Genomic DNA, 12,155 nt, shown 5'->3' with positions numbered 1-12,155 from the left:
GCCTCACCACAGACTCAGAGAACAGAAGGAATGTCCTCCTCTTCACCCAATGCAGATTGATCAAATCCAGGCAAGCATTTTTGCTGTGTGTTTAGTTGGATTTAAAAGAAGATCAAACAAATTCCCAGATGGGAGTAGAATTGAGAGACATATCCTTGTTAGTCTGCAATTTCAGTATGCAAAGGGAGTTTGTAGCACTTTTGAGATTAACTGTGCAAAAGAAGTTGTAACATAAGCTTTTCCATTTGAGGAAGCAGATGCAGCCTGAAGAAATAATCCACTTATGAATGACCCCACTTTAACTGCCATGGCTCAGTGCTATGGAGTTCTGGGAACTGTATTTGTTGTGGCACTGAATTCACTGACAGTCTAAATGTCTCACACAACTACATTTTTCCATAGCACTGAGCCATGCAGATGCAGTCTTAGACAAAGAAAGCTGATGCTACAACTTCTTTCACATAGTTAAGTCTCAAAGGTGCTACAAATTTCCAAGTGGTAAGTCTACTGGTGGCTCTTAGCCTTACCAGCACCATAAAAAGTCAGTGGTCAAAGACAGCATTCCTCTAAATACCTGTTAAAGAGTTGAAACATTAATGTAAAACAGCCTTTCCCTACCTAATTACTTCCAGAGGTGTGCTGTCTTGGTGCTCCTGTGTGCCAAGAAACTACAGAGCCCAGGATTATGACAGATGGAGCCACAGCCTTTAAAGCATCAATGTGCTATAATAGTTTAGTCTGAAAGAGACCTTACTGTGGGTTTCTGCCAAACAAGCCAAACCTCAAAGCTCACCTTGTCAATGTTCCTCAGCTTTAGCCCGGTCTTCCCGCGCTCATCTTTGCAGAGATGGATTTCCCGCAGCCCCGGTTTGATCTCTGCCCGGCGTACCCCCAAGTTACTTCCTGTCACTGGAGCAACCATCATGCCTTGTCCAGAGGATGCTGGAACCACAGCCTACAAAAGAACATTGCACAATGAAAGAGTGAAAGAACCAAATTAATTTTGTTCCCAGCTCAAGACAGATACTTATGAGACCGTCCAGAACAAAAGTTTTTTCATTCTTTCCTTTATTCTTCAACTATTTCAATTTCCCTGTTGTCTAGATTGAATTTGTGTATTCTTTCTGTGGTTATTATTTTTGTTTTCTTCATGTTCAGCATCAGACCTGTCTTTGCACTTTCATCTTTGACCTTCCTTATTAACTGATCCAATTTCTGGATGTCTTCTGCTAATATTATGGTGTCATCCAGATATCTTAAGTTGTTGATGTTGCTTCCTCCTAGCATTAATCCTCCTTTTTTCTGATTCTAATTCTGTTTTTCTTATGATGTTTTCAGCATATAAATTAATCAAGTAGGGTGATAGGATGCAGCCTTGCCGGACCCCTTTGCCTACTGAGAACCACTCTGTTTCCCCATATTTTGTTCTGATGGTGGCCCCTTTTCCTTGATACAGATTCCTCATCAGGACTATCAGATGCAGTGGCATCCCCATGTCTGTGAGTGCGTTCCATAGCTTTTCATGATCTATATAATCAAATGCTTTGCTGTAGCCTATGAAACACATGCTGATTCTTTTTTGGCATTCTTTGGTGCGCTCCATTAGCCATCACATGTTTGCAATGTGGTCCCTAGTGTACCTTCCTTTTCTGAACCCTGGCTGGATCTCTGGGATTTCTCTCTCCATGTATGGTTGGAGTCTATGCTGCAGAATTTTGAGCATGATTTTGCTTGCATGTGAGGTTAGTGCTATTATCCTATAGCTGCAGCAGTCTTTTGTATCTCCTTTCTTATGGGTTGGTATGTATATCAAGCATTTCCAGTCTGTTGGCCATTTCTTTGTTTTCCATATTTGTTGGCATATTTCAGTTAGCACTAAAGTTGCATCTATCTGTGGGCATTGTAGCAATTTAACTGGGATATCATCGGTTCCCAGTGATTTATTTTTTCCTATTTCCTTTACTGTATTATTTTTGGTGGAAATAAAAGTCTCGGGTACAGCTGTATTACAAGGCTGAACTTGAGGTGGGATTTCCCTGTATGCAATACACCTGAGCAAACACACCCTTGTGAGTCCATGAAAAGAGGCATTCCAGGTTGCACTCAGAAACACTTACATTGCTGCCCACTGGGACAAGTCCCAAATTCTTCTGGACCTCCTCACTGGAAAGTGAGAGGCCCATGTAGTCATTCAGCTCAGCAAGATTTGGATACAAAACAGGTGGGTCTGAAAAGAAAAGGAAGAAGCTAGTGTTAATTCAGAGAAGAGGTTGTATACTGGATTCTGGAAGGTCAGTTTTGGCTTTTACCAGAAAGGAAGGGTGTAGCCATCACTTTAACCATCTTGATGTTATTCTACAGAATCCTGGGATTTGTAGTTTGGTGATGCACCAGAGCTCTCCAGGCTAAATAGCTCACCAAACTACAAATCCCAGGATGCTGTAGGGTAGAGCCATGGCAGTTAAAGTGGTGTCAAACTGCTTTAATTCTGAAGTGTGGATACATCCAAAGTCTGGAAATCATGCAGCCTTCAGGCTGAATGTGACCCTCAAGGGAGTCCTGTGTGGTCTCCCTTAGAAGAGGGAGAAGATAATTAGAAGATAGATATTTAATTTAATGTCCCCCAGACCATGAAAAAATTGAATTCTTTTTCCAGACAAAAATGGTACAGTTTTGGCTGTAAAGACTGGTTCATGGGGACCAATCCAAAACAGCCAAGGAACAGTCCCAGAAAAAGGTAAAATGTGACTTGCCATCACTTCCAGTCAACCAGAACTTTATGACTGTCTGCAATAGTGTTCACCACTTTCTGTGGGTTCAAGGGACAGCATCCATGAGGGAATGAGTTATTCCAAATTCACCATGGCTGAAACCTGAGAATAAGCCAAGTTCAACTCAAGTAGCAATTTTGCAATGGAGGCAGTTCACGCGGCAAGGAGTCACCTGTTCAACACACAGCCAAATTCGAAGATAATTATTTAATGATGGGGTGGCAACTACAGCTCCTGTAATATATTGGTTTCATGGTCTACCAGATGTTACCACAGAGATCTTTGGAGCATCAGTGATTCAGATTGCATCCAACTGGTAGTGAGGAATTGTCAAATAATGTAGCCTGGTGCATAGTGGCATCACTAAGGTTGATTCCATCTCAGTGCAGTAATTCATGTTGTAATCTGCAGGCTTGGGGCCACCAGATCAATGGTATTTCAGGAGTAGGTCGAGCCACCATGGAAAAGAAACACACTGGTCTACTTGCCACTGATGGTTGGTGAACAGGGGCATCCAAAGGGACTGTCTGTGTCCCGGGTTGTTCCAGTCTACCTGTCTTGTTTGCAAGTCCCAAAGGAGGCCATGCACCATTTGGCAATGGGAGTTCCTCCAGGAGTTCGTCATGGCATGCAACAATGTCCCGGCCAGCCTCCTTGTTGCCTCTGGGCGGTTGGACTGGGACATTTCCAGGAACTTCAGTCTCCGGATGGATCATTTTTTAATACCCCGTTTCCTCTCTTCAATAACCTTTTCTAGGTCTGATGGAGCTGATGGCAAGGCAGGAAAGGAGGTGGGAGCTGTTGTCCAAAAAACTCTCTTTACCACCAAGTGAGCAGAGCAGCCAAACCTGGAAGGCAGTCCAGTCTTACCAGTGGCTGCTGGTGGAGGTGGGCTTCTCCTGCTGCCCCACAACCTTTTCCAGGTCTGGCAGAGCTGCTGGTGAACAAAGAAGGAAGAGACTTGTTTTCCCACTCAGCCAGCAGACTTGCCAGACCCAGAAGGCAGCCCCTTCCCACCAGCACACAGGTGATATCCCTCTCTGAGGTGTCACCCAGTGCAGTCTGCACTCCTTGCACCTCCCTAATGATGTCCTGGCTGTTGCAAGCAATGTCAATTTTTGTGACTGTGCTCCTGGGACCCTGTCTATAGCAGTTTCATTCAGATGTTTAGCCCATCTGCTTGCAATCCCTTCCACAGTACTTGTCTATCTCCACTGGAACCACAGCTATTGTGTTTCCCCAGAAGCACAGTCTCTTTTTCACCACCCCACTCACAAACTGCCTCATAGGAGATTATCACACGGGGGACGGGACATCCCTGTTCTGTCCTTCCCATGTGATCACGGGAAGGACTTTCATATGAAGTCGAGCTTATCCAGACATTGTCCCATCTGGAAAGTATAAGTGACAGCGATCGCACAAAAGCTTTTAAAATGACATCATGCTAATCCTGTCATTGTCCCATCATTGAAGTGGGATTGCCCCAGCATTTTGCATTAATGGGAATTCACATTAATGCAATGTCACTTCTATGACAGGATAATGAAAGGATCAGCGCGTACGATATGAAAGGCTTTTGTGCCATTTCCCCCCCCCCCCATAGATGGGATAAGGACGGAAGATCAATCCCAACCTTGCCCAGTCTGAATGTGATAATCTCCATAATCATTTGACAGGCCCACAAAATGGCTGCTTCTGAGTTATGGCCTGTTCCACCCATCCTAGTCAATATGTGTCCAATGATCATAGAGTTGGAAGAGACTCCAAGGGGCATACAGTCCAGCCTCCTTCTGCCATGCAGGAAGACACCATCAAAGCACTCCCTGTGACAGATGAACACACAGCCTCTACTTAAAAACCTCCACAGAAGGAGACTGTGCCACACTCAGAGAGAGTGTGTTCCACTGTCAAACTGCTCTTGCCATCAGGAAGTTTTTCTTGATGTTGAGGTGGAATCTCTTTTCCTGTCATTTGAATCCACTGCTTCAGGTTCTATATTCCCTGGAGAAGCAGTAAACAAGCTTGCTCCATCCTCAATATGACAACCCTTCATGATGTTTGGGTTATATTTGAATGACAACTCCCATAATTCACAACTGTCTATGCTAGCTGGGGAGGGAGATTTGTCATCCAAAAAAAAGTTACTGTCTGACCACTAGAATAACCCAAATGCTGCAACTTTTCAATTTGGCACAGGACTACTTTTCTTCTCTGAACAGCCTTACCAGCTGCCTTGGGTGGTTCCTTCTTCTCAGGGGCTGATGGCATGACCACAGCAGGAACCGGAGCTGGAGGAGTCACCTTCGGGGCTGCAACACTTTGGGCCTGCAGTTACCAAAAGAAATAAAAAGACTAGAAAATTAGGGGCGATTCTTCCCAGGGATGGAATGGGAACAGCTCTGGGTTCTCTTCCTGGGGCTTCATTTGATGGTTTGTGGATTCTACATCACTTGAAATGATGGATCAACCCTGGGTTCTAGTCTGAACTTTAAAAGAAAAGGATCATAGCTAAGTGGGAGGACCACCTACTTGGCATGGAGACATTCCCAGGTTCAATTCCCAGCATTCCCAATCATTTATTAACTGCTTTGTTGCAATATGTCAAGTTGTTTAATATCCTTTTTAGTCTGTTTAAAACTGTTAAAATGTTTTCAAACTGGTTCTAAACTGGTTAAACTGACTTTATTCTATGCTGCCAACATCCTATGATATACGGTGGATGTAACTACTCAGATAAATTGAAAAACTGAAAAGAGCTATCCAACAGGCTGTACCAGTTTGGGAGATTAGTGTTCAGAGACTTAGGGGCTGTGCACACGGGTGGGAAAGACCGAGTTGGGGGCGGAGTTGGGGCATAGGGTCCATATGACGCATGCCTTGGCTCTGACCCCAGTTTGGCATGACGCCGCGTGCCGTACCACATGGTGCGTGGCATCACGGTGCTACTCTGGTGCTGAATTCACACAACGCAGCATCGAAGGAGTGTTGTAAAGGCATGGCGCTATGGCTATTGTGCCCTTTGCAGAGCACAAAAGGAGCCGCTTTTTGCGGCTCATTTTTGCACCCTGCAAAGGCCAGATCAGGGCCACAGCTTGCGGTTGCCTTGACCCCGATCTGGCTATAAAAGGGGTGGCTGGAGGCCGCCCCTTAGGGGTGGTCTGCACAGCCCCTGAGATGTTTTTTTAATTACTTATTATTTCATTTATATCCCATCTTTCTCTCAATATGAGTCCCAAGGTGCCTTGAGACATAAAGTTCTGACTAACCCAAATGCACTGCCCCATTGACAGCCATCGGTGAGCAGCAGCACCCATGGCTCCAGGGCTCAAACTTTTAAGCAGACCACTTTCCACATAGAGCCTTGCCTCTTTTTTTTTTTTTTAAAGAATTTTTTCAATGTTTTTTTAATCAATTTTCTTTTTTAAAATGTGGAATTAAATAAAGAACTAATGTCCTTTTATTCCAGCTCTTTGCAGCTCCTTACAACGTCCTGCTAGCAACCTCTGTGTCTAGCTGCTGCCAGTCGTATGGCACAGCTGGGGGGACACACAACCCTATGAACCATTACACCCCTAAGTGCCTTCACCTGCTGTTCCCTGGCTCTGCAGTCTAACACTGCTTCTTCTTATGAACTCTAGAGATGAGAAACCCCCCTCCAGTGTTTGGGAATATTACCCTTTTTTGACTACATCTCTGAGATTTCCCCAACCAGCATGGCCTGCTGCTGCCACTCCACCACCAAACCATTACAGACAAGATGGTGAGGATTCTCAGAGAAACCATTGAAATCTCTTATGCCTTTAACCCAGTACTTCATGATGCACAGTTGAGTCCTCCAAGAAAGGGGTACAGCCAGGAGACTCCAGAGAGAGGGCTGGTGCCATCCCCCAGAATCTGCCACCTGAGATGGTTTCTATGTTCTATCTATGAGGATAGCTGGTCCTGCGGTCCAGGCAGTGTCTGCCTCCCTCCCTTCTCATCCTTAGGTCCCACACATCAGCCATGGTGGCTTGCAGAGGTCCCCATGCCATACACATAAGGGACAAAGGGTAAAGAGAAGAGGACTCTCACCTTGAGGACCTGGTCCACCTTCATGTCCTCCAGTGATGGATACAGGGTAGCCATGGTTGCTGCTTCCACCAAGATCTACCTGTTCAAACAAAGAGGATATAATCAGATGACAAGGAATGAGGTTCCACCTAAACATTGCGAAGAACTTCTGGATGGTAAGACCTCTTTCAAGAGTGGAACAGACTGTTTCTGAAGGTTCAAGAAGGATGCTGGCAACCTGGAATGTTTTCAAAGGAGGCCAGCTAAGATGGTAAAACATCCGGAAACCAAACTCTGTGAGAAATGGCTTAGAGAGCTGGGCATTTTTTAACTTGTAAAAGAAAAAAATGGAGCGGTGAGAAGAGAAAATTCTTTAAAGATCTGAAGAGATGGCGTGTAGAAGATGGAGCCAGTTTATTTCCTGCTGCTCCAGAGACTAGGGATGCATCTGCACTGCAGAAACAATGCAGTTTGACACCGCTTTAACTACCATGGCTCAATGCTGTGGAATTCTGGAATTTGTAGTTTTGTGTGTCAGAGAGCTCTGATGCCACAGGAAACTATAAATCCCTGGAATCCATAGCATTGAGCTAACTGAGTTAATTTAGTGCAATTGGTTTAATTCTGCACTTTGTGCAGGTGAAGAAAGTCAAGGACAAAAGGGGGAAATGGGAGGAGGAGAGAGAGAAACCAGGACATTTTAAAGGCAGTTGAGAAAGTGGATTCAGTGGGGTCATCTCAGCCAAACTGGGAGAGTTGGTGAACATGAGCCTTCAGTCAATCAGTCATATGGGTTATACAGTCCCTCATATATGTCTTTACTAGCATGTGAAAAGACATTCCAAAGCTAACCTTGTTTTTAGATGTTGTACCCTTGTTTTCCTCAGAGGTCATCCTAGGCTGGATCTGCACTGCAGAAATAATCCAGTTTGACACTACTATAACTGCCACGGCTCCTTGCGCTATGGAATTCTGGGAATTCCATGATGCGGAGCCATGTGGCAGTTAAAAGTGATGTCAAACTGAGTTATTTCTGCAATGCAAATGTAGTCCTTGGCCCTTCCTATGCATTAAAGCTAACAGTAAATAATGTTAGCCTTCTATGGACTTTGAAGTGCCTTGTGTGTTCACACTGCTGCACAAAATATTTGCCTTGCTTCCTTGTTGCTCTCTCATTTAAAGCTCCGATGTGACTGTCCTCTTGTGGTTTTTGAGTAGCTAAAAATACTCAACAAATAAACAAATGGACAAAGAGGGGAGAAACCAAGGACAGATCCTAAAGCGGTTGCTAAGTCAACTAAGCACTTGGCAAATAAAAGCCACACATGTTTATTTGGATTTGGACCCCCGTTTGTCAGGAGTTCGAATCCCAGCTAGGCCATGTAAACCCACGGAGTGACCTTGGGCAAGTGACACTCTCTCAGCCTCAGAGGACGGCAATGGCAAATCCCCTCCAATGAAACTTCTCAAGAAAACTCCATGATAGGGTCACCTTAGGGTTGCCATAGTATTGTAATAATGTTGTTGTTTTAAATATGACACACTTAAACCAGTTTGCCACCTTGATTTTCCTCTCTGGAAACAATAGCAACAACTACTCTTTTAGACTGAGGAGAAGTTCAGTATATTACTCTAAAAGACTGATTGATTCAAAGTTGCTACCTTTTAAAAAAAACCTTAGAAATTATAGTATGAAATCTCCCAAGGTTTTTCCCATGATCTCACAGCCAGGAATTAATGCCGCCTGGCTCCTTATTGCAATGGGATCATGGGTTATTAGCATCATCACCATCCACAGCCGCAACAGATACCAGGCATTGCTTAACCTAAAAGTATGAGTCACAAGGAAATACAGGCCTTTCTTCCATGACAATACAGTTGTGCTTTCCAGTTTCCATGTGTGCCCCAGGAAAAATGGCCTTTGGCAGTCGAGCTTTGGGAGTACAAAATGATTTTATGGTGTATTGAGTGTTTAATGATTTTCTTGGTAAAATGCACTATTTTCTAGTCACTAAAATAGTCTTGGGGGGGATCCCTTGATTAGATAACATTCATGAAAATATTAAAAGCATGGAGCAAAGTTGTAACTATTGGTTGTGTAGTTATTTTGGTTGTGTAGCCATTTAATAGCCAGCAACATCAAGAATGTCAAATAAAACACAGAACGTATCTGTGTTACACAGTTATGGCAGTTTGGTACCACATTACCTGCCATGTCTCCTTCCTGGGGAATCCTGGGATTTATAGTTTGGTGACGTATGCGACTCTGAAGTAAGAGACTATGACTCTCAAGATCAGGATCTGATTCCCCATTTGGCCATGGAAATGCACTGGCTGACCTCAGGTGAGTCACACACTCTCAGCCCCCGAAAACCCTGTGATCTTAGAGTTGTCATAAATTGGAAACGAACTGAAGGCGCACAACAACAACAAAACAGAGGTACTTTTAACTCTACTAGGGAAACTGCAGGAGCCTCCCCTAAACTACAGATCTCAAGATCCCCTCTTTTAATCCTCAATCCCTCTTATCGGAGTATCTTGGGAACTGTAGTTTGGTGGACTAGAATGATGGATCTCAGCCTTTGATCACAGTGTTTTTGACTTCAACTCCAAGACGGCAGAGGCAGCACACACAATGGTTTGTAATCCTGGGAGTTGAAGAAGAGGACCAAAGGTTGGGAGACACAGTTCTAGGGAGCTCTTGTTCCTTCCCCTAAATTACAGCACTTGGGTGCTCTTAACGGAGAATTCAAAATTCGTAAACAAACTACAGATCCCAGGATTCCATAGCATGGTACTATAGCAGCAAAAGTAGTAATAAACTGATATAACTCTGCAGTATAGAAACATTTCTGTGGATAAACTTTGGTCTGTTACAGACTGTCAAAATAAAGCTGCTTCGGGTCTCTTTGGAGGTATGCTATTTAAATGATGCATGGGTCCTAAGAGTCCGGAGGTCGCGCCAAAGCCACACTCCATTCCTAAGCACTGGAGTGCAACTTTGGTGCAGCTTCCGGATTCTTAGGGTGCATGCATCATTTAAACAGCATACCTCCAAAGAGACCCGAAGCAGCTTTATTTTGGCAGTCTGTAACAGGCCATAGTTTGGCCTCTAAAGCCATACCCTCCAACATTTCACAGATGGAAACCAGGACACATGTGGCCGAGCAACATCAGAGCGCAATGAAACGACTGTAAAAATCCTTAATGAGGAAGGGCAGGATTCTGCCCCCTTCTCTCTTTTCCCTTCTACCGAATTAACGGAGTGTATACTACTTTTGCACTTTGAATTAAGAGCCTTATTGCATGACAAAAGAAAGGCAAGACGCAGCAAGAAAGAAGCACCTCTCTCCTTGCTCTTCACTTGCTGTTGTTTCACTTCTGTTCTCCTTCCAGAGAGAGACAGTTATAAAAGCATGCCTTTTCCCAAACAGATTTTTCCAGCACAACATAAGGCCCGCTTTTGCAACCGTCTCCTGCCTCGGGAAAAGAATGGCACATGGAGAGAGACAAGGAGAAAGCCGCTTCCCTCTCGCTGCATCTCGGTTTTGAGGATCTGAGTTTGTAGCAAAGGACCAAAGAGGAAAGTGGGAGTAGGAAAGAGAAACTGGGATACTTCAAAAGCAGCTGAAAAAAGTGGGATGGCAGAGGATTAATCCAGGCTGTCACTCCCAGATATGTCAAAACACCACATCTATCGTTCCCTAAAAAGACACACGTGTGCAGTTTGTGGTTTTGCTAAATCCCTTCTTTTCCCAAAAGGAACAAAATTCTATAAAATTCTATTTATATCTCCACCCAGACTTCAATGAAATATGGGAAGACATTCAATTTAAAAAATAAAACAGATTTCCAAAGTGTTTTCAAACATTTCCTGGACTTGACAGTACAGGTTAGGAGAGGAAGAAAGCTTAGATTTCATCCAAATAGAGGCCAGGACCCTGTGCCCAAACCCACCTCCCAGTGAATCGACAGAGAGGCCCTTCCTTACCTGTCCGACAGTTTCGGAGAAAGGATTCTGCTCTTGACTTTTGTCCTCTTTCGACTTTATAACAGGAAGGAGAGGAAGGCGGGGACAGATACCATCAGAACCGAGGAAAACTCCAGGTGAACCAGCCAGAAGAGAGAGAGAGAGAGAGAGAATACCTGGCTGACGTCAGCAGGTGGAGGCGGCTCAGGTGAGGTGACACCTGTTTGTGCATGACTCGCTTCAGCAAATGAGAGGAAACAAAGCTTGCTAGTGTGCATTTTTGAACTACACCTCCCAGAATCCCCAGGTTGCCTAGGAAATTCTGGAAGATATAGTCCAAAATAGCTACATCCCCAAAGAAACTGAACTCTATTCTGCTTTGGTCAGGCCCCACCTGGAATACTGTCTCCAGGTCTGGGCCCCACAATTTAAAAAGGATGTTGAGAAACTGGAGCCCTGTGTCCAAAGGAGGGCGACTAAAATTGTGAAGGGCCTGGAAACCATGAAGCCCTTTGAGGAAGGACTCAGGGAGCTGGGGATCTTTAGCCTGGAGAAGAGAAGGTTAAGAGGTGATTTGATAGCCCTGTTTAAATACTTGGAGGGATGTCATACTGAGGAGAGAACAAGCTTGTTTTCTACTGCTCCAGAGACTAGAACCCGGAACAATGGATGCAAGCTCCAGGAAAAGAGATTCCAGCTCAACATTAGGAGGAACTTCCTGACAGTAAGGGCTGTTTGACAGTGGAACACACTCCTTCCTTGGAGATTATGGTGGAGTCTCCTTCTTTGGGGGTCTTCAAACAGAGGCTGGATGGCCATCTGTCAGGGATGCTTTGATTGAGAGTTCCTGCATGGCAGTTTGGGGTTGGACTGGATGGCCCTCGCAGTGTCTTCCAACTCTAGGATTCTGTGTCTACATTTTACACATGTAAATGCATCTGTGGAAGTAGACTGAAGTCTACAAAAGCTCATGTTGCCAAGTTCTTTCTTTGTTAGTCTCAATGGTGCTACAAGATCTCTCTAGATACTGAATTTACACATGTGTTGAGTTAGAAAAGGAGTTTGTTTAAATGAAATTGTTCTACTTTGCTTTGGGTTTTGTTTTGTTTTTTTCATTTTTCCTTCAAACAGTAATCTTTACAGTAATTTAACCCATGTTTTCCATATCCTTTTAACAATAAAAACAATTCTTTCATTTTCTTCATATCTTGAATCAGTAACTTTTATAGCACCTTGCCTCCTACAATAATGTGTTAATTTGTCAGCCTATATCATTCCTGTAACTACCTTTTCAAGATTACACAAAAGCAAGAAAAGTGACTCTACTTCCTTCTTGTTTGTCATTCAGTTCTTTAAACCACATT

At 44.0% G+C, this 12,155-nt stretch overlaps 1 protein-coding gene across 2 annotated transcripts in view; it reads right to left on the bottom strand.

The window, feature by feature from the left end:
* The window catches only part of SDCBP2 (syndecan binding protein 2), a 30,732-nt gene that overhangs the window by 9,270 nt on the left and 9,307 nt on the right, over window positions 1-12,155 (bottom strand). Inside the window, exons 1-5 of one of the 2 annotated variants that reach the window (XM_089518441.1) lie at window positions 10,813-10,916; window positions 6,843-6,921; window positions 4,997-5,096; window positions 2,118-2,227; window positions 794-955 (exon numbers count right to left, since the gene is read on the bottom strand). In XM_089518441.1, coding sequence (XP_089374567.1) covers window positions 794-955; window positions 2,118-2,227; window positions 4,997-5,096; window positions 6,843-6,896 — 426 coding nt within the window. In that variant the 5' untranslated portion in view covers window positions 6,897-6,921; window positions 10,813-10,916. Of the gene's footprint in view, window positions 1-793; window positions 956-2,117; window positions 2,228-4,996; window positions 5,097-6,842; window positions 6,922-10,812; window positions 10,917-12,155 lie in introns of those variants that run through there. The other variant, XM_089518442.1, reaches the window with a different exon arrangement.

The sequence above is a fragment of the Sceloporus occidentalis genome, unplaced genomic scaffold, assembly GCF_023333645.1.
Source record: "Sceloporus occidentalis isolate IW3139 unplaced genomic scaffold, rSceOcc1.0.p SCAF_3, whole genome shotgun sequence".
NCBI classification, from domain to species: Eukaryota; Metazoa; Chordata; class Lepidosauria; order Squamata; family Phrynosomatidae; genus Sceloporus; species Sceloporus occidentalis.
This window is presented reverse-complemented; position numbering and strand designations above follow the sequence as displayed.